The following is a 21,856-nucleotide window of genomic DNA, read 5'->3' on the forward strand; positions in this document are numbered from 1 at the left end:
TATCTCAATAAAGCTGTTTTAAAAATATAAGATATGAGTGACAGTCAATAAATGTTTGACTTAAAAAAAATAAAATATTAAAAGTAAATCCTCGGGACTTCCCTGGTGGCACAGTGGTTAAGAATACACCTACCAATGCAGGGGGCACAGGTTTGATCCCTGGTCCGGGAAGATCCCACGTGCCGTGGAGCAACTAAGCCCGTGCACCACAACTACTGAGCCTGCGCTCTAGAGCCTGTGAGCCACAAGTACTGAACCTGCGTGCCACAACTACTGAAGGCCACGTGCCTAGAGCCCGTGCTCCACAACAAGAGAAGCCACTGCAATGAGAAGCCTGCGCACCGCTACGAAGAGTAGCCCCTGCTCGCCGCAACTAGAGAAAGCCTGGGTGCAGCAACGGAGACCCAATGCAGCCAAAAATAAATAAATAAATTTATTAAAAAAAAAAAAAGTACATCCTTATAACCAATCACTATATGACAATCATTATCTCCCAAATGCATGTGGCAACACTAATATTTAAATCAAAGCAAATGGCCAACATATCAATCCCACACATGCTTCTACATTCTAAGATTCATTTGGACCTTAGGCCTTTTAAAGACAAATTTTTCAGAAGAGATATTCAGCTAAATTTTGTGGCATGTGAGAAAACTGGCATAGGAACAATATTACACATTTGTAGAAACCATGTATCAACAAATACAAACACTTCAAACAGTTCTAAAACCTTAGAGGCAGCACTGTCCAACAGAAATATAATTGGGGCCACAAGTGTAATTTTATATTTTCTAGTAGACACATTAAAAAAAGCAGAAACAGGTGAAATTAATTTTAATAGATTTAAATTAATCCAATATATCATTTCAACATACAGTCAATATAAAAAATTACTGACATATATTACATTTTTTAAAGTTTTGAAATCCAGTGTGTGTCCTACATCTGACCTTTCACCAGCCACGTCTCATGTGCTCAGGGGCCACATGTGATGAGTGGTTCTGGTACCGGACACTGCAGCCTTAGGGTCTAAGGAATACACGTAAAATACAAAGAAAGGGTTTTTTTGTTGTTGTCAAGAAACCAAGTTTTCCATGTCATATCACCCCATAAGTGATATATATGTAAGAGAAACTGACCATTTATCAATCATTAGTGGTTAAATTATATTTCCCCAAATAATACATTTAAAATTATATTAATTTTGAAAAATTTCAAAATACCTTAAAAATTTTAAGTTAGGTATAATTTTTATACCTTAAAATATATTATTTTAACTGCACAGTTTGATAAGTCTGAATATACACAAGTAGCCACCAGCCCAATTAAGATACAGAATATTTCTTTCACCTGAGAAAGATTCCTTCCAGTCAGTTCCCCAACCACTGTTCTGATTTCTATGAACATAAGTTGGTTTTGTATAGTTTTGCCTGTCGTATAAATAGTATAAATAAAATCATACAGCATGTACCTTATATTGAGTAAAAGAAGAAACACGAAATGTTTTGAGTTTCATATCATGTTGACTTGTGCATCAGCAGCTTGTTCCTATTTACAGCTGAGTAGCATTCCAATACACGGAGTTGCCTGCAATATATTTTTTATTCTTTATTTTCTTTTAACTCTTTTTTTAAAATTTTGGTTGCACTGCGGGGCATGCGGGATTTAGTTCCCCGACCAGGGATCGAACTCGTGCCTCCTGCAGTGGAAGCGTGAAGTCCTGACCACTGGACTGCCAGGGAATTCCTGGCCTGTAATTTAGTTATCCATTCTCCCACTGAGGCATGACTGGGCTATTTCTACTTTTTGTCTATCACAAGTAAAGCTGCTATGAAATTTTTCCATGGACAAGTTCTCATTTCTCTTAGACAAAACCTAGAAATAGAATCTTCTATTTTAAAAATTTAAAGTCATCACATTTATTTAACTCAAGGCTACAGAGTGTGTGTTTCTTTTTTTTAAAGAAATAAATTATTTATTTATTTTATTTTTGGCTGTGTTGGGTCTTCGTTGCTGTGCACAGACTTCAGTTATGGCGCGCGGGGGCTACTCTTCGTTATAGTGCGTGGGCTTCTCATTGCAGTGGTTTCTCTTATTGCAGAGCACAGGCTCTAGGCACGTGGGCTCCCGTAGTTGTGGCACACAGGCTTAGTTGCTCTGCAGCATGTGGGATATTCCTGCACCACGGCTCAAACCCATGTCCCCTGCATTGGCAGGTGGATTCTTTATTTTTTTTAACAAATGTGTCTTTTTTTTTTAAAATTAATTAATTAATTAATGCCTGTGTTGGGTCCTCGTTTCTGTGCGAGGGCTTTCTCTAGTTGTGGCAAGCGGGGGCCACTCTTCATCGCGGTGCGCGGGCCTCTCACTACCGCGGCCTCTCTTGTTGCGGAGCACAGGCTCCAGACGCGCAGGCTCAGTAGTTGTGGCTCACGGGCCTAGCTGCTCCGCGGCATGTGGGATCTTCCCAGACCAGGGCTCGAACCCGTGTCCCCTGCATTAGCAGGCAGATTCTCAACCACTGCGCCACCAGGGAAGCCCGGCAGGTGGATTCTTAACCACTGCGCCACCAGGGAAGTCCCTGTGTGTGTTTTCTTAATTGAATGAAACCAATGGCTTTGCAGAGCTTTAGGTGGTTCAGGAACTGAAGCAATATTCTCACAGTGTCATTATATATATGCTTTTCTTCATCATTATATCGGTATCTCTAAGTTCATCTAAGCCTCACAATTAAACTATTTAGTTGATTTCTGAGACATTTTTCTGTTTGGAGAACAAATTTCTGTTTTAATTGTGAGAATATTTTTCTGAAAGCTACCTTGATTTTAATACAGAATCTCACAATTGCTTGAGGTGTCCTATGCCTTCTGAAAACATACTTGTAACTCGGTTAGAATGAATTATTTTTGGCCCCATCTTCTTTTACATACAAATGAAAAAAAAAAAGAAAATAGTCAAGAAGCTCTGAACCATATGCTAACAAGTGGCCATTAGGACAGTCATGATAATTTACAGCATATTAGTTATGCTGGAAATAGGAAATGAGGTTTTGCACTGGTGTCTTGGGTATTATAGAGCAGAGGGGTCAAATATAATAGTCCATAAAAACTAAACTATACACTAGTCACACACATTTCTAATCACATAAAAGAATTCAGGTCAGAAATGGATGAAATCTCTAAGAATTCCAGGATCTCAACGGAGAACCACTATGTCAGACCCCTTTCTGTAGAAGACAGCTGGCTCCTGCCACAGAACTGCCCTTTAACACACCCAACTGTGCTGGGAGCTTTTATAGCTTTGAAAATTACGACACAAATCTTTTACGACTCCTTCCCCCACACCATTTGTCTGCACATTACCATTACTACTGTCCTGCAGAGCGGTTCTTTTTATAAATCTACCCTGAGGCTCCTTCTGTCTTGTTCCATTTCCCTTCTCCCATCTGCTCCATAAGAAAAAAAGGTTAATATATATCAGCAAACCCATCTTTACCTCACTTTATGATGATGGAATTCCCTATGGAGACCCTTTGCCCCTTTCCACAAAAAAAGGGAAGTAGTTTTATTTTCTCTGAAAACCACCAATCCTCCTACTAGGGTGTGTGGAAAGAAAACAGTTGTGAAAGGCACAAAACTCTTTGAGAGGAGGTATGCCACCCTGCACATACCCTTCTCTTTAATGCCACTTACAGAAGGTAAAGTTAAATTACACAACTCTGCAGCTGTTCAACCAGTGTGGAATCATAAACTTCTTAAACTGCATATGCATACATAAAGCAACCTTAAGATTAGTATTCATTCAAATATATTTGTAAAAATTAAGTTAACCTTAAGTATCGTTTCAAATACCTTCATCATTAAGGATTCCCCTTAAAAACTGTGCACAATGATATTCACTGCAGCATTATTTGTAATAGCAGAGACTGAAAACATTATAAATAGCTAAATATAAATCAGTGTTAAATAAACTGTCATATCCATATAATGCAATTCTATGCACCCATTAGAAAGAATGAAACAGAGCTCTTTACTGATATAGAACAATCTCTAAAGACATACTGTCAAATGCAAAAAGTAAGGTATAGAGCAGTGTGGAACTCTGCAGCTGTAGTGTAAAATTCCCATATATACATATACTGGGATGATAATGAGAAATCTCACTGGAAGGACACATAGGAAACTGGTCAGCAGTTGCCCCTCAAGGGAGAGGAAGCAGAGGACTGGGACTGGCCAATACTCACTTTACACTGCAGAACCTTTTGTCTTACTTGTATTTTTACCATATAAAATAACCTATTAAAGATAAATGAACCCTGAGATAGCTATAAAATGCCGGTGGCTCCATAAACAGAGAAATGTATAGAAAATATTAGGCACATTGGGGAAGAAATGGTACATTTTTTGGGCAAATTAAAGCATTTTCCCAAATATGGTCCTGGCTGAAATTTACAATCCACCCCTTCCCATCAGCTCACTTTATACCAAACCCAGTTTAGCTTTACTTAACTTGCTCTGTTTTTACACACTTCCACTTGGATGAAAATCTAGCATAGTGAGTTTATTTTAGTTATATGGTTGGAATTTGATTTTTTTTTTTTTTTTGGCCACGCCATGTGGGATGTTAGTTCCATGACCAGGGATCGAACCTGTGCCCCCTGAAGTGGAAGGGCAGATTCCTAATCACTGGACAGCCAGGGAATCCCCAAATTTGACTGTTTTTTTTTTAAAAAAAATTCCATTTTAGGGACTTCCCCTGTAGCGCAGTGGTTAAGAATCCTCCTGCCAATGCAGGGGACACGGGTTCAAGCCATGGTCCGGGAAGATCCCACATGCCGCAGAGCAACTAAGCTCGTGCGCCACAACTACTGAGCCTGTGCTCTAGAGCCCACGAGCCACAGCTACTGAGCCCACGTGCCGCAACTACTGAAACCCACACGCCTAAAGCCCGTGCTCTGCAACAAGAGAAGCTACCACAAGAAGCCTGCGCACCGCCAAGAAGAGTAGCCCCTGCTCGCCACAATAGAGAAAGCCTGTGGGCAGCAATGAAGACCCAACGCAGCCAAAAAAAAAAAAAAAAAGAAAAAAAAATATTGCTGTGGAGTGAAATAAAACGGAATTAAAAAAATTTTTTTAAATTTATTTTTGGCTGCATTGGGTCTTCGTTGCTGTACATGGGCTTTCTCTAGTTGTGGCGAGTGGGGGCTACTCTGCTGCCGTGCGCAAGCTTCTCATTGTGGTGGCTTCTCTTGCTGCGGAGCACCGGCTCTAGGCACACGGGCTTCAGTAGTTGCAGCATGCGGGCTCAGCAGTTGTGGCTCGCGGGCTCTAGAACGCAGGCTCAGTAGTTGTGGTGCATGGGCTTAGTTGCTCTGTGGCATGTGGGATCTTCCTGGACCAGGGATTGAACCTGTGTCCCCTGCACTGGCAGGAGGATTCTTAACCACTGCGTCACCAGGGAAGTCCCACAATATTCTTTTGTATGTTTTGTTTTTGCCATTGTTTCACCAGTAATTTGTCATAGTATTTTTTTATTTTCTTGCTATCTTATGACTCATACAAGAAATAAGATCTCAAGAAATTTTAATATAACTGAAGATTGAAAAAAACAATTACCTTTGTCAAGTTTTAAAAAATCAAAACACTGCTTTCAAAACCTTATATGGGGGGCTTCCCTGGTGGCGCAGTGGTTGAGAATCTGCCTGCTAATGCAGGGGACACGGGTTCGAGCCCTGGTCTGGGAAGATCCCACATGCCACGGAGCAGCTGGGCCCGTGAGCCACAATTGCTGAGCCTGCGCGTCTGGAGCCTGTGCCCCGCGACGGGAGGGGCCGCGATAGAGAAAGGCCCGCGCACCGCGATGAAGGGCGGTCCCCGCACCGCGATGAAGAGTGGCCCCCGCTTGCCGCAACTGGAGAAAGCCCTCGCACGAACCGAAGACCCAACACAGCCAAAAATAAATAAATAAATAAATAAATAAGAAAATCCTTAAAAAAAAAAAAAAAAAAAAAAAACCTTATATGACCAACTCCTCATTTCTAACTAAATTTGAGATTTTAGATTTTCCTCCATATAATCAGAAGATTAATGCTTTCCTCTTGACAATAGGATACAGTGGGAATATACACATACATAAAACCCAGGAAAGAAAGGTTATTACTGCAAAGTAGGAATCTGACAGAATAAAATAAAGAGATAAAAAGCTGCTGTTTTGTTGAACAGGGTGCCTGGAGCCCTGAGCTCGTTGACAGCAATGCAGTGCCATGAACACACTGACCTGACAATACATGACCAGAAAAGGGTACATCTGCTGGCCAGTCTTTCCTCTAAAGGGATTCACTAAGATTAATGAAGTAACTTCATTTTTTAAAAGTTGGAAGAAACAGATATCCAGTAAGAAGATAAAAATCATCAGTTATCCCACTACTAGGAAGATTCTGACATAGATCCCTCCAGACTTTTTTTATGCAAACAGACATATGTGTACGTTATTTTATAAAAATGTAATTTTAAACTGTTTAGACACAAATCTTAGCATTTTATAGCCCTGTTCCAAGATTTATTTGGAAAGTTAAATGACTTTAATCAAATGAACTATACTATGAAAAATTACACAATTATGGATAGAGCCATACCTTATTTGTTTATATAAAATAAATTCTAGATGAAACAAAAATTTAGATTCGTGGTTGTGACAGTGTATCAGTAAAAGTGGTAGAAAACATGGCTAAATTATTTTTTTTTTAATATTTATTTATTTATTTATTTATTTATTTATGGCTGTGTTGGGTCTTCGTTTCTGTGCGAGGGCTTTCTCTAGTTGCGGCAAGCGGGGGCCACTCTTCATCGCGGTGCGCGGGCCTCCCACTATCGTGGCCTCTCTTGTTGCGGAGCACAGGCTCCAGACGCGCAGGCTCAGCAATTGTGGCTCACGGGCCTAGCTGCTCCGCGGCATGTGGGATCCTCCCAGACCAGGGCTCGAACCCGTGTCCCCTGCATTGGCAGGCGGACTCCCAACCACTGCGCCACCAGGGAAGCCCTATTTTTTAAATCTTGGAGGCAAGAAGGCCTTTCCAAACATTACACAAAATGGAAAAAAAAAGTAAAGAAGATTGATAAATATGATACTTAATAAATGAAACTCTGTTTTACAAAATACCAGAGGGACTTCCCTTGTGGTCCAGTGGTTAAGACTCCGTGCTCCCAATGCGGGGGGCCCAGGTTCGATCCCTGGTCGGGGAACTAAGATCCTATATACTGCAACTAAGCCTGTGCACCGCAACTACTGAGCCTGTGTGCCGCAATGAAGATCCAGTGCAGCCAAAACAAAACAAAACTAAACTAAATGCCAGAAACAATGTTACAAGACAAATGATAAAGGCCACTTTCTTTAATATAGAAAAACTCTTATAAAAACAAAAAGGATGGGCTTCCCTGGTGGCGCAGTGGTTGAGAGTCTGCCTGCCAATGCAGGGGACACGGGTTCGAGCCCTGGTCTGGGAAGATCCCACATGCCACGGAGCAACTGGGCCCGTGAGCCACAATTACTGAGCCTGCGCGTGTGGAGCCTGTGCTCCGCAACAAGAGAGGTCGCGATGGTGAGAGGCCTGCGCACCGCGATGAAGAGTGGTCCCCACTTGCCGCAACTGGAGAGAGCCCTCGCACAGAAACGAAGACTCAACACAGTCATAAATAAATAAATAAATAAATAAAAGAACGTGTAAAAAACAAAAACAAAAACAAAAAGGATGAAAAACCCAATACGAAAATGGTAAATCCTACAAACAGGAGGTTCACAGAAAAAGTAATATAGGTGATCAATAAACCTTGGCATCAGACTAAGCACCTAGAATGGATTGAAAGAAATGCAAAATTTTAAAGTGAGGTCATTTTCCACTTATCAGGGTGATCAAATTATCATAAGAAGAAAAGATGCCCCAAATCTCACCACCTAGTAGCTCATCTACTAAGTAATATAATTTTCTCCTAAGTGTTTGCCATCTGCTTTTGAGGGCAGTGCTTTTTGTTTTACCTCTGAATCCTCTGCAACTAGCACAAGAATGTCTGTTGGAAAAAACGGGAATAAACGAAATGCTTTCCAAAAGTAACGCATCAATTTACAATGCTACCTGCAATATATAAATGTCTTAACTATACTCTTGTCACTTTTTGCAACTTAATAGGTGAAAAAATAAGCAATGATGGTTTTCTTTCCATTTTAATTTGCAGTCCTATTATTGAAATCATTCTTAAAAGTAATGCTGAACCATTCATCAATCCTACTTCCAAAATATGAAAAAATCATGGTCAAAATATCCCGAATCTGTTGAAAGATAAATTTATAGACTTAAGAAAGTCAGATGACCCCAAGGAAGATTAAAAACAAAGAAAATCACACTTAGACTCATCATAGTCTAACTGCTGAAAAACAAAGACAATCTACGTTGACAGAAAAATGGCACCTACAATACAATGGCTGTGATCAGACAGTGGAGGCCAGAAGATAGTGCAGTGACATCCTGAAAGAGCTGACTGAAAAGAAAACAAAAACAAAACCTAAAATACTGTATTCAGTGAAAACATCCTCCAAGAATGAAGATGAAATAAAGACAATTCTAGATTTAAAAAAGAAAAAACAAACGAACATAAAAACACAAAACCTTAAGAAAACAAAGACCTGTACTATTAGAAATGCTGAAGGGAGATCTTCAGACTGAAGGGAAATGCTTGCTATCTTATATAAAAACTAGACTCATCAGGAAATGGTACTCATGTGGCTAAACATAAAAGACTACTCTGTTCCTTTTAACATATATATGACTGTTCAAAGCAAAAATAATGGGGCTTATAATCTACACAGACAAAAATATAACTTAACCAAACTGACACAGATGAAATAGAAAATCTGAATAGCACTCATCGATTGAAGAACTTGAATTCATTATCAAAACTTTCCCGCAAAGAAAACCCTAGGCCAGATGGTTTCACTGGTGAATTCTATCAAACGTTTGAGGAAGGAGCAATACCTATCTTATATAAACTCTTTCAGAAAACAGAGGAAGAAGCACTTCCCAACTCACTCATATGTTCAGTATAACTCTGAAACTAAAACCTAACCAAGACACCTTAAGAAAGAAAAGCATGGACCACCTTTCCTTGTGAACACGGAAGCAAATATTCCTTACAAAATATTAATAGATCCAATCCAACAATTTATAAAAAAGGTAATAAATCCTGACTAGTATGGTTTAGTCACAAGATTGAAAGGTTGGTTTAATATTTGACATTTAACCAACATAATTCATAACATTAACAAAATAAAGGAGATAAACAATGTGCTTACTTAATAGATACAATGCTAATTTTGTTTAGATACTCACTTTAAGTTTTCTAATTCCTGTTTTCTCAATGGGGAAGAAGGTGGAGCTGGAATGCATTTATCTCCATCGTGGCTTTTACTGCTAAAATAAAGATAGACTGCTAATTATGAAGCACACAAACAAACAATTAAATGTAAAATTTTGTTTCCCTATACCCACTCCCATGCAACTTTTTATGAAAAAAATGTAAAAGAACCAAAACACTGAAAAATGCTTAGTAACTTGGTATCACTAACATGTTAAAGCTACACTGCATATGAGTTTCTTTTTCCCAGTACATGATACCACTTTAAAAAGTCTCTAACAGAAAAAATATCTCTACTATACAAAGGAAACCACTCCAGTATTTTCACACATTTCTCATTCTTCTTTTACTAAGTATAGTAAAGCATAACCCCTTGATGGAGGAAAAAACATTCCACAATTTTGTTTCAAATTTTCTATAATAAACATGTTTTTCTACTATAATCAAGAAAAAATGCTGAGATGGAAGATTTGAGTTTAAAGGTGCCATGTGTAAAAAGAACTCTCTACATATAATGGTGTTTTTTTTTTAGAAAGTAATTTTATATTATAATTTTTCTTTTCCCCCTACTTTATTTATTTATTTATTTTTGGCTGTGTTGGGTCTTCGGTTCGTGCGAGGGCTTTCTCCAGTTGCGGCAAGCGGGGGCCACTCTTCATCGCGGTGCGCGGGCCTTTCACTATCGCGGCCCCTCCCGTTGCGGGGCACAGGCTCCAGACGCGCAGGCTCAGCAGCTGTGGCTCACGGGCCCAGCCGCTCCGCGGCATGTGGGATCTTCCCAGACCAGGGCTCGAACCCGTGTCCCCTGCATTAGCAGGCAGATTCTCAACCACTGCGCCACCAGGGAAGCCCTGGTGTTTGTTTTATTACTAGATAAACTCTCCCAATTTCTATAGATTGGCATAATATTTAATTGATAGTAGGAAACCAGAAATGTATAGAAATGTTCTGGAGGTCAGTGGTTTACAGTATGTTAAGAGAAAAGGCAGAAGATAGTAAGAAAAGAAAAGTTTTAGGGATTTAAGTATTTATTTTAATAAAAGTAAAAAAAAAAAAAAAAAAGCCATCTCTGACAGCAACCAGATTTCTTGCAATGATTCCTCCTGGCAGTGAAAAGCTGTGACTTTCAACTTTTCTCATTTAAGGTTCTTTCCTCACTTAGGCTTCACCTTATTTCTCTCTTCCAGAAATACTTAAACATTCATACTTTCCTTTCTTATTACTCAAAACAGAGAACTTTGGAAATTCAGGCTGCAGATTTCAGGAATTCAACTACAAGACAGAGGCTAACTAATGAAGTCCTAAAGATTTCACCAAGGGAGGTCAAAGGGGTCAGAATACCTGCAAGTGTCACTGCTTTCGCTGCTCTCTGTGTTGCCACCTAATTGATTACTATTTTTAGACCCATTTTCCTGCTTTGGATCTTGCTGTTCTTCAGGTAACAGCAACAAGGCATTTCTGAGACAAATGGCTGCAAACTCCATACTGGCTACAGGAATGGCTGAAGACTGTCCATCACTAAAAGAACAAAACCAAGTTAGCTAAGAAAACAAAAACAATAAATAAAACTTTTCTATTATCAGGAATAAAACCAATATAACTGTAAATAAAAACTTTGCCCTCTAAGAGGTAGAAATTTTAATATAAGCAGTTATAAGAGAATGCTAAAGAACCCAAATCCTAAATATTATACGGGCATACCTTGGAGATATCACGGGTTCGGTTCCAGACCACCACAATAAAGCAAAAATTGCAATAAAACAAGTCACGTGAATTTTCTGGTTTCCCAGTAGATATATAAGTTATGCTTACACTACCCTGTGGTCTATTAAGTTTGCAATAGCATTATGTCTAAAAAAACAATGTACATACCTTAAAAAATACTTAATTGTTAAAAAAAAATGCTAACCATCATGAGCCTTCAGCGAGTCATAATCTTTTTGCAATAGTACCATCGATGACCACTGACCACAGATCACCATAACAAATAATTACGAAAATGTCTGAAATATTCCAAGAATTACCAGAATGTGACACAGAGACACAAAGTGAGCAGTTGTTGTTGGAAAAATGGCACCAATAGACTTGCTCTATGCAGGGTTGCCACAAACCTTCAGTTCGTAAAAAACAAAAAAAGCAACATCTGCAAAGCTCAATACAGCAAAGTGCAATAAAAGGAGGTATGTCTGTGTATAAGACATAAAAAGTATAAATAATAGATTGCAAGTATATACATTAGACACCACATTGTGTCTATAGGAATGGGACCGAGGCTAGGAGACAACCTGAAGGATATCTGCAACGTCAATGTTAAACTAACAAAGGAGTTATAGACAAGGAAAATTGTAGTGAAGGCCAGGACAGGTACAGTCAGAACTGGAAAGAAGGGAAGAAAGTAGATTTTTCACATTTGGGCCTTGTTTTGGTTGATGTTTGCTTTTGGAAATACCTTATTTACACATTTTGAAAAAGCAGCGTTATTTGTCTTATAACTTTGTTGAGGTTTTATATAACTTCCTATTGGTTTTATATATCAAATTAAGTCAGCTTTATTAGGGGGAAAAAAATGAAAAGTAGTAACGATTTTGAAACTGTAGGAAAGTGATGCTTTAACTTGTCTTTTGAAAGAAATCTGCATTATTGTTGAAATAAATGAAGAGCAAAATATTGTGTGCCAGATATTGTGTGCCAAAGTTTTTTAAAACTTTGGGAAAACTTTTAAATGGTAGTGAACAATTTTATTTTTGGGAAAAGAAAAAAAGCAAGTTTTTTACAAAGCCTACTACTTTAGAAATAATAGCAACTCCAAATTGGAATCTTTGTAAAAGATAAAGATGTTCATATTTAAAAGCTGTTCAATTGAAAACTTGTTCTACATGTGACAGCTTTATAATACTTTTTTTTTTTTTTTTTTAAATTTATTTATTTATTAATTTATGGCTGTGTTGGGTCTTCGTTTCTGTGTGAGGGCTTTCTCTAGTTGTGGCAAGCGGGGGCCACTCTTCATCGCGGTGCGCGCGCCTCTCACCATCGCGGCCTCTCTTGTTGCGGAGCACAGGCTCCAGACGCGCAGGCTCAGTAATTGTGGCTCACGGGCCCAGTTGCTCCGCGGCATGTGGGATCTTCCCAGACCAGGGCTCGAACCCGTGTCCCCTGCATTAGCAGGCAGATTCTCAACCACTGCGCCACCAGGGAAGCCTATAATACTTTTGTTTATATATGTGTTAGTACTTTTTTCTCCTGATACTAAGAATTAGCTTTAGGGACTATGAGAAAATAAAAATAACTAAATGAAAAGTATCAATGATAAACTATATAAAAAGGAAACATCAAGATGCCCTCTTCTGGACATTCTGAATAATGGCACTGAATAGACCAGGGTTTCTTACGGCATCAACAATTTCAGCACCCATGGTTGTAATAAACCAAAATCATATGTCAAATAACATTCACCACATACCTATGTATAGAAGTCTATTTCTTGAAGAAGCAATAAAATCTAATTACAAAGTGGCTCCTCCTATGAAGTAATTCCTAAGCATATTTTTTATACATAACATTACTATGAAATATTATTATATACTTTCTCTTAGCAAAATACTTACTTATATACAGTATTTTGTATGGACTGTGATGCCAGAACTATCTTACGATGATAGCCTTGACCAACAATAGACTGTACAATTCCTTTTTTACTTGGAAGACCTTTAGTTTCTTGTTCAGAAGTCTACAAAATACAAATAATTTCCAATTAATTTAATGGAATTGTAAGATGGGGTATGAAAAATAATCCAGTACCTTTCACAATTACTCTAAGAAAATTCTTAAGATCCTTAAGATTCTTAAGATCAATGTGGAGTTTTGGGTGATACAGGAAATGTCTGGTAGTGAAGAGAAGGGTACATGAGTCTGAAAGTCTGCGATATACACTACACTTTATTAGTATAAAGTCTGAGGTAATTATGAGGAAAAAAAGCAATTCAAAAATGACTCAAGTAGGACTCCACTGCAGGGGGTGCGGGTTCGATCTCTGGTCAGGGAACTAAGATCCCACATGCCACAAGGTGCGTCCAAAAAAAAAAAGAATGACTCAACTAACAAGGTCTTACTATATAGCACAGCACAGAGAACTACTTTCAATATCCCATGATAAACCATAATGGAAAAGAATATATATAAAAAAAGAATGTATTAAAAAAAAAAAGAATTACTCAAGCATTTATTTAGAATGATTTATTTGGACGATTCTGTGCCCGAGGCACCATGCTGCATGTGATGGGCACGTCGATGTCAGAGTAAGGAAAATAAAAGCCACAAAAACACAGTGAACAAGAGAAGGGAAGCAGCTACACTTCCTAAAACACAGATCTTTTCCTTCTTAATTCAAAGTATTAATTAAAGTGTCAACAACATATACACACTAACAAGCTATATATGTCAAAATTTACGTGGGCACAATTCTTACCTTCTAGGAAATTAAAATTCTAAAGCCCTGTAAACATTAAACTGATAAAAGCTACTTACACATACACATAGTTTTTTTTTTTTTTTTTTGATATTTCACTACAATACATCATCTCACTACAGAAGCTTGGTGGTGCCAATTTCCTTTATCTTCCTCCTTCACTCTAAGTCTCCGATTTACCTGCATTTTGTAAAGTCCTGCAGATTCTCATACACAGGAACAAACTGGAGCCAATTCATAGGAACTTGCAGAGATAAACACTGCCCTGCAAAAAGTCCATCTCTAAACACAAATGTTTCTGTACTATTACTTCTTGCTCCGTAACAGAACTTTCTTATAGTTGTACTTCCATATATGTATGACTTTTAACAAGGATTCACTTGTAGATTCATTTTAGAAAGAAAGTATTACATAACACAAAAAATACAATAAAACTGACTGGAACTAATTTTGTCTTGAGGAGGCGGCTAAGGAACATTAGTGAAAAATAAGAAAGAGTGGATATTCTGAACCATGATAGGAAGGCCTTCTCTTCTGACCTTTTTTCCTGGTGGGGGGATAAGTTTGTGATGGTTTGTCCATACTCTCTTCCCTGATCCTTAAGGCTGTAGAAGCTGATCAGATGGCTAGATATAGATAGAACTAAAAATCCACAATAATATGCCATAGCTTCAATAATAGATCAGTAGCCAAAAAAGTGTGCCAAAACAGTCTTTCTTTTCTTGTTTTTCTTTTCTTCTTTCTTTCTCTCTCTCTCTCTCTCTCCCCCTCCCTCCCTCCCTCTCTCTCTTTATTTCTTTCTTTCTTTATTGCTGCGTTGGGTCTTTGTTGCTGCGCGCGGGCTTTCTCTAGTTGCGGTGAGCGGGGGCTACTCTTTGTTGCGGTGCGAGGGCTTCTCATTGTCATGGCTTCTCTTGTTGCAGAGCACGGGCTCTAGGCGCTCAGGCTTCAGTAGTTGTGGCACGTGGGCTCAGTAGTTGTGGTTTGCGGGCTCCAGAGCTCAGGCTCAGTATCTGTGGCACACAGGCTTAGTTGCTCCACGGCATGTGGGATCTTCCAGGGCCAGGGCTCGAACCCGTGTCCCTTGTATTGGCAGGCAGATTCTTAACCACTGTGCCACCAGGGAAGCCCCCAGAACAGTCTTAATGTAAAATAATGATTTGTAATTTAAGTATTTGCAATTTTAGTGTCTTGGCAGTAGGAACTGCACTCAAGAAATACAAGTTTCAGAAAAGTAAATGGTTCATGGTGATTTTTTAAGTAGCCTTCTCTCTTTTTTTTTTTTAGAAAGAAGGAAATTCTACCATTTTTAATGAATGAATGAATGAATGAATGAATTTGGCTGCATCGGGGCTTAGCTGTGGCACGTGGGATTTCTGTTGTGGTGCTTGGGCTCAGTAGTTGCGGCATGTGGGCTTAGTTGCCCTGCACGTGAGATCTTAGTTCCCTGACCAGGAACTGAACCTGTGTCCCCTGCATTGGAAGGTGGATTCTTAACCACCAGACCACCAGGGAAGTCCTAAGTAGCCTTGCATTGGGTCTTTGTTGCTGCGTGCAGGCTTTCTCTAGTTGCAGCGAGCGGGGGTTTACTCTTCATTGCGGTATGCGAGCTTCTCATTGTGGTGGCTTCTCTTGTTGTGGAGCACGAGCCCTAGGCACGTGGGCTTTAGTAGTTGTAGTGTGCGGGCTCAGTAGCTGTGGCTTGCGGGCTCGAGAGCACAGGCCCAGTAGTTGTGGCACACGGGCTTAATTGCTCCGCGGCATGTGGGATCTTCCCGGACCAGGGATTGAACCCATGGTCCCCTGCATTGGTAGGCGGATTCTTAATCACTGTGCCACCAGGGAAGTCCCTGAGTCTATGTTTCTTATCTAGCAAATCTTTTCTTATATATCATACACTGCCCAGGTAAACATAAACCCTGCATCTGCCAGAAGAGGTCTGAAACAACATGCATCAGATAATGAGGACAAAATGACCTCTTTGGCATCACCAATTTAATAATTAAATTGGTTCTGTTTATTAAAAAATGAATTTATTTTGGAAGGTACAAACTGCTCTGTTCAGCATCCTTTTTGTCCTGAGTAAATAAATGTTACGAAATTTTATTTGGAGTTCATAATTTCTCCTGTTGGGATTTTCCTCAAGTGTATTTTGGGGTTGTTTTTACTGTCTTTTCGGTCACCTCAGGTTTTATTTTACTTTATTTTTCTCAGTCCTTTTTTTTTTTTTTGGCTGTGCTGTGCGCAGCTTGCAGGATCTTAGTTTCCCAACCAGGGACTGAAACTGGGCCCTTGGTAGTGAAAGCACTGGACGGGCAGGGAGTTCCCCACCTCAGGTTTTAGAAAGAGGAGAAGCACAAAGATAAACAGATAATTATTTATAGCAAATTTCCTATTAGTAGCACAGACTGTGAGTGTTCTGGTATCCACCAAGTTATGACAACCAAGTCATCTTTACCATCGTTTAAAAGTTACAAATTTAGAACTTTCTAGAAAAAATGGGAGGAAAAAACCATCAGAATGGAATCCATAGAAGAAAGACAATCCTAAAAGTACTACTTCTAAAAATAATTTTAAAAGAAAATGTTAAACCTTACTAAGGCATCCAACACTGATTAAATTCATCACATTAAAGAGAATAAGCAATTTCTACAGATTCTTGTTTTAAAAAAGTGTAAATTCTGCCTAGAGTTGTTTATCAGCTAATTTAAGAATTATCTAATAAGAACGTTGTCCCTTAAAAGGGACAATGAAATAAACCATTAAAGCCTCAAAGACAACATTCATCTCTTCCCCCAGTGGCATACTCAAATCATAAACTACTTTAAGTATCAAGTGTGAAAACTGCCAGGCAAACACACCTCTTTAATCCCTTTAGTTCCTGTAGTTGCTTTTCAGGAAGTGTTATCACCTATGGCAAGCATGCCAGGCAAAACCTCAGGATGCCATACCCCCCACCTCCACAGACCTGATGAGCCTGAGTCTGGCAACGGCGGGGGGTAGGGGGTGGCTAGGAAATGGGGTGGTACAGACATCTGGTGATTCTGATACAACCTGTCTTTCCCCTACCTCCCACTGACCCCTCCCCACTTGAGATTCAAAAGGCTTTCACCAACTGCCGTTTGGAGATAATCTAGGCATGGACACTAGTGTAAACTGGCCTATTTCTCACGGCCACCGTGGATGAACACGTGTCAGAGAGAAACAGCCTGGTAATACACTAACTCGACAACATTTACTGAATCAAAAGTAAACCCTGCCGGCACTGGAGGAAGCACAGTGTAAAGCGGTTCTTTCCACACTCACTGTGTTATCAGCAGCCCTCCTTTAATCACTGGGCACACACACCACTCTCACGCCAGCTGATGGCGTGGCCCCTGCCCCAGCAGCTCGCAGACCACTGTTTCAACAGATATGACCTTCTTAATGGCTTCAACTTTTCAACATGACTGCTGACACATGTTGCCGTGCTCACCAAGAGTCAGAAAGTGAACACATGACTTCATGAAACTAAATTTTGTTCAACTGATAAAGAACAGAAGACTATCTTTACAAATTCCCTGAGAGTTAAAAAGGGGAGGAGGTCTTTATGTGACCAAGTATTTATTGCTCTCCATGCAACAAGTGGGGGTGGGGTGGGGGTTCAAAAAGACAGAGACTCACCCCCTTATTGGCAGCAATGCAGCACTCAGCCAGCCTCAGCCAGAGGCGGGGGTTTGCATGGTAAACCTGAACAGCTTCAATCAGACACTCAAATGCAGCAAGAGGCCTTCCAATGTGAAGCAGCTGAATCCCACAGTTATACAGCAACTCATACCTCTTGTTGGTTAGTAATGTACACATGGGTCTTCCTGAAAATTTTTTGCCTGATGATAAAAAGCAGATGAGAATCATCAGATTTAAAATAACAGCTCCACTGAAAACATTTATACCACTAAGTACTCAACTACTGCCTTTTTGACACCAATGACCCCAATCCCCAATTTGAAGTTGTAAACAGCTCTCACCACAATGATGATCTCCATCCCCAACCCCACAAATATCCTCCAGAGGCATCTCAGTTGTCTGTGCTTGTGGGGCCAGAGATGTGTCTTCTCATTACCAGCTCCTCAGGCAACAATGTTCCAGGAAGGCAAAGACCCACTCTCACTCCACTGAACCTTACACTACCTTTCCACACTTTTAGAGCCTGCAAGAAGATTCCACTCTTTTTCACTTTCAGTTCAGTTAGCCATGTTATCATTATGTGTTTTCTTAACCAGAAGCATTCAGTTAATCTTAGGGTGTTGGGGAACTTTACCACGGAAATAAAAAATTAATGTACTATACCTACAATGACTATTGTTCACTCATTCTTTTTTAAAAAAAATTAATTATTTATTTTTGGCTGCACTGGGTCTTGGTTGCTGCACACGGGCTTTCCCTAGTTGTGGCGAGCGGGGGCTACTCTTTGTTGTGGTGCGTGGGCTTCTCACTGAGGTGGCTTCTCTTGTTGAGGAGCACAGGCTCTAGGTGCGCGGACTCAGTTGTTGTGGCTCGTGGGCTCAGTAGTTGTGGCTCGCAGCCTCAGTAGTTGCAGTGCACAGGCTTAGTTGCTCCGCCACATGTGGGATCTCCCCGGACCAGGGATTGAACCCGTGTCCCCTGCATTGGCAGGCAGATTCTTTTTTTTTTTTTTTTTTTTAAATTTATTTATTTTTATTTTTGGCTGTGCTGGGTCTTCGGTTCGTGCGAGGGCTTTCTCTAGTTGCGGCAAGTGGGGGCCACTCTTCATCGCGGTGCGGGGACCGCTCTTCATCGCGGTGCGCGGGCCTTTCACTATCGCGGCCCCTCCCGTTGCGGGGCACAGGCTCCAGACGCGCAGGCTCAGCAGCTGTGGCTCACGGGCCCAGCTGCTCCGTGGCATGTGGGATCTTCCCAGACCAGGGCTCGAACCCGTGTCTCCCGCATTAGCAGGCAGATTCTCAACCACTGCGCCACCAGGGAAGCCCGGCAGGCAGATTCTTAACCACTGCGCCACCAGGGAAGTCCCACTCACTTATTCTAACTTTTGCAGGCCATAATAAAATGAGACTAGGGAATTCCCTGGCAGTCCAGTGGTTAGGACCTGGCACTTTCACTGTCGGGCCCCAGATTTGATCCCTGGTCAGGGAACTAAGATCCCACAAGCCGAGTGGCGTGGCCACAAAAAAAAAAAGAAAAAAAGAGACTGATTTTTGGGATACATTTTCCATCAATTAAATAGTCTTTAAAATATTTTAAAAAGCAGGATTTCCCTGGTGGTCCAGTGGTTAAGACTCCGTGCTCCCAATGCAGGGGGCCTGGGTTCGATCCCTGGGCAGGGAACTAGATCCTGCATGTTGCAACTGAGAGCCCACACAAGGCAGCAAAGATCCCGTGTGCTGCAACTAAGACCAGGCACAGCCAAATAAATAAATACATAAATATTTTTAAAAACAATAAATATTTTTCAAAAAATTAAAAAATTTTTAAATATTTTAAAAAGCTAAATAATTGCCTGATTTTAAGCATTTCAGATCAAGGATCCACATCCTATGAATATTAAAGGAATAAACTCCAAGAATTTGCTTAAAGATTGTCAGGTGCTGTCAACAGTATCACATTTGAAACCGTGAAAAGAAGCTAGAATAAAACTAGTTTGGCACAGTCAAGAAATCTCAGCAAGGGCTTCCCTGGTGGCGCAGTGGTTGAGAATCCGCCTGCCAATGCAGGGGACACGGGTTCGAGCCCTGGTCTGGGAAGATCCCGCATGCTGCGGAGGAACTAGGCCCGTGAGCCACAACTGCTGAGCCTGTGCATCTGGAGCCTGTGCTCCACAGCAAGAGAGGCCACGATAGTGAGAGGCCTGTGCACTGCGATGAAGAGTGGCCCCCGCTTGCCACAGCTAGAGGAAGCCCTCGCACAGAAACGAAGACCCAACACAGTCCAAAAAATAAATAAATAAATAAATAATAATTAAAGGTGCTAATAATTTAAAAAAAAATAGAAACCAGGGATCTCTGGCTGATTTACCTTTAAAAAAAAAAATCTCAGCAAAATATTTTGCTTTATCACATTTACCATATGGGATTACTGACTTTCAAATCCATGAAAAAGTGAATGTAGCTTAAACTTCTTTAATTATTACTCAAAGGAGCAACATTTACAAAAAATCCCCAGAGTCAAATTTTTGGGCAGGATCAGTGTTAAGTGTATGTAAGAACACATGGCATGCATTTTAACCAGATGCTTGCTCTTTAAAATCGTATTTTCCTCAAATAGTAAAATATAAACTGTCCCCCTTTAATGGGCTTACCTGGATCAGTGCTACCTGCACTGAGCTGTGCACAGACGTTGTCGTTCTCCTGCAGAGCCTTTTTAAAGTAGAAAATTCCCAAATTGTGCTTGCTCATGGCAAAATGGATACAACCAAGATTATTCCAGAACATGCACCTCAAGCATTCACCTGAGAAAAACATACGTAAGTTTATCCACAAATTTTATTGATACACATCATACAAGAATCAGGCTTAGCGAGCAAGAGTTAATTATATATGCAATTCTACTCAGTCCTTACAGAACAGTTTATAAGGCATTTGAAATTTAGGAAACATCTGAAAATTTTGTAAACTCCTTTTCTCTTAAAATCTCTTATTAAAGGTGATAAATCAATCCTGCATTTTGATTTTGTTAGCCTGTTTAGTTTTTTCTTCTGATTTAATTTTTAATAATCATAGGCAAATGATACAAAAATGCAAAGGACAAGAAGTACTTATTAGTAACATAATATGTATGCACTGCATCCACACAACAAAATATTATGTACAAACTGGAAGGAATGCAACAAGCTACAGAAACAGTCAAAATATATTAAATGAAGAATAGCAAGTATATGTAAACAGAACATGTAAAATCCTGCTTTGGTTTGTTCAACCCTAAGTCTCCACTCTTCTTTCCGTTCACACTCCTTTAAATATGACTATGGCTGAGCATCTATCTTCCCATGTGTGTTGGGCATTTGTATTTCTTATCCTGTACACTTGCCTCTTCCTGCTCTTTACCCATTTAAAAAATTGGGTTACAGATGTTTTTCCTATTGGTTACCTGCTAGTGTGTATGTTATAGAAACCTTCTGTCACATCTGTTTCAATTATTTCCCTCCACTTCCAGTTTGTCATCTGTCTTGTGACTTGGTTCAGAGGGTATGTGTATACTTATGTTTTCAATCATAAAAAGTTTTACATTTTTATGTGGTCAAATTTAGTTATCTTTTCTAAACTGTATGGTTCTTGGATTTTGGATAATGTTTAATCGAGGCTTCCCCACCACAAAAATAAAATATTCACCCAAGTTTTCTTTTGCTGTTTTTATGATTTTATTTTTACATTATAATCCTGCATCTCTCTAGATTTTATTTTGGTGTAATGAAAGCAATCCAGGTTTTTCTAAATTGTTTCTTTTTCTAAATGGTTTCCCAAACATTCCAAAACAATTTACTGATAGTCTGTCTTTTCCTCAATGATATAAAACACCCAACTAGATTGATAAAATTAATAATCAGAATATTCATTCAATGCTAAAAACTAAAGGTTGGCCTCTGATATATTTTAAAATTAAACAATGAGAATATTTAAGAAAGAAAAAAAACTAGGCTGAGGAAAAAAGAGTAAGAAATACACTAATATGTTTTAAAGGAGGTTGCTTCTGGCGAGTGGCAATTATGAACAATTTAGGAGAAATTCTATTCCCAAATCTTCTCTAATAAGCCTATTTTATCAGCAGCAAACACTGAATTTTATGTGTGGGAAGCAAATTAAAGATTTTAAAATTAATACTATGAAAAATATCAGTACATTAAAGTATATAACTATATATAAAATCTATCCTATTAGATTATCATAACTGTTGACTAGTCAACTACATGTCCTGCTCCATTTTAAAGACTGACAATATCTGAAATTCTGAAATCTGTGTCAAGACAATTCTA

General features: G+C 39.5%; 1 protein-coding gene across 4 annotated transcripts in view; it reads right to left on the bottom strand.

Annotated features, from left to right (window-relative positions):
* The window catches only part of CNOT10 (CCR4-NOT transcription complex subunit 10), a 66,268-nt gene that overhangs the window by 16,491 nt on the left and 27,921 nt on the right, over positions 1–21,856 (bottom strand). For 2 of the 4 annotated variants that reach the window (XM_057555200.1, XM_057555197.1), the window contains exons 9-13: positions 20,186–20,335; positions 17,533–17,735; positions 13,010–13,131; positions 10,746–10,922; positions 9,380–9,460 (exon numbers count right to left, since the gene is read on the bottom strand). In XM_057555200.1, coding sequence (XP_057411183.1) covers positions 9,380–9,460; positions 10,746–10,922; positions 13,010–13,131; positions 17,533–17,735; positions 20,186–20,335 — 733 coding nt within the window. The remainder of the gene's footprint in view (positions 1–9,379; positions 9,461–10,745; positions 10,923–13,009; positions 13,132–17,532; positions 17,736–20,185; positions 20,336–21,856) is intronic. The other 2 variants (XM_057555198.1, XM_057555199.1) reach the window with 2 other exon arrangements.

The sequence above is a fragment of the Balaenoptera acutorostrata genome, chromosome 10, assembly GCF_949987535.1.
Source record: "Balaenoptera acutorostrata chromosome 10, mBalAcu1.1, whole genome shotgun sequence".
NCBI classification, from domain to species: domain Eukaryota; kingdom Metazoa; phylum Chordata; class Mammalia; order Artiodactyla; family Balaenopteridae; genus Balaenoptera; species Balaenoptera acutorostrata.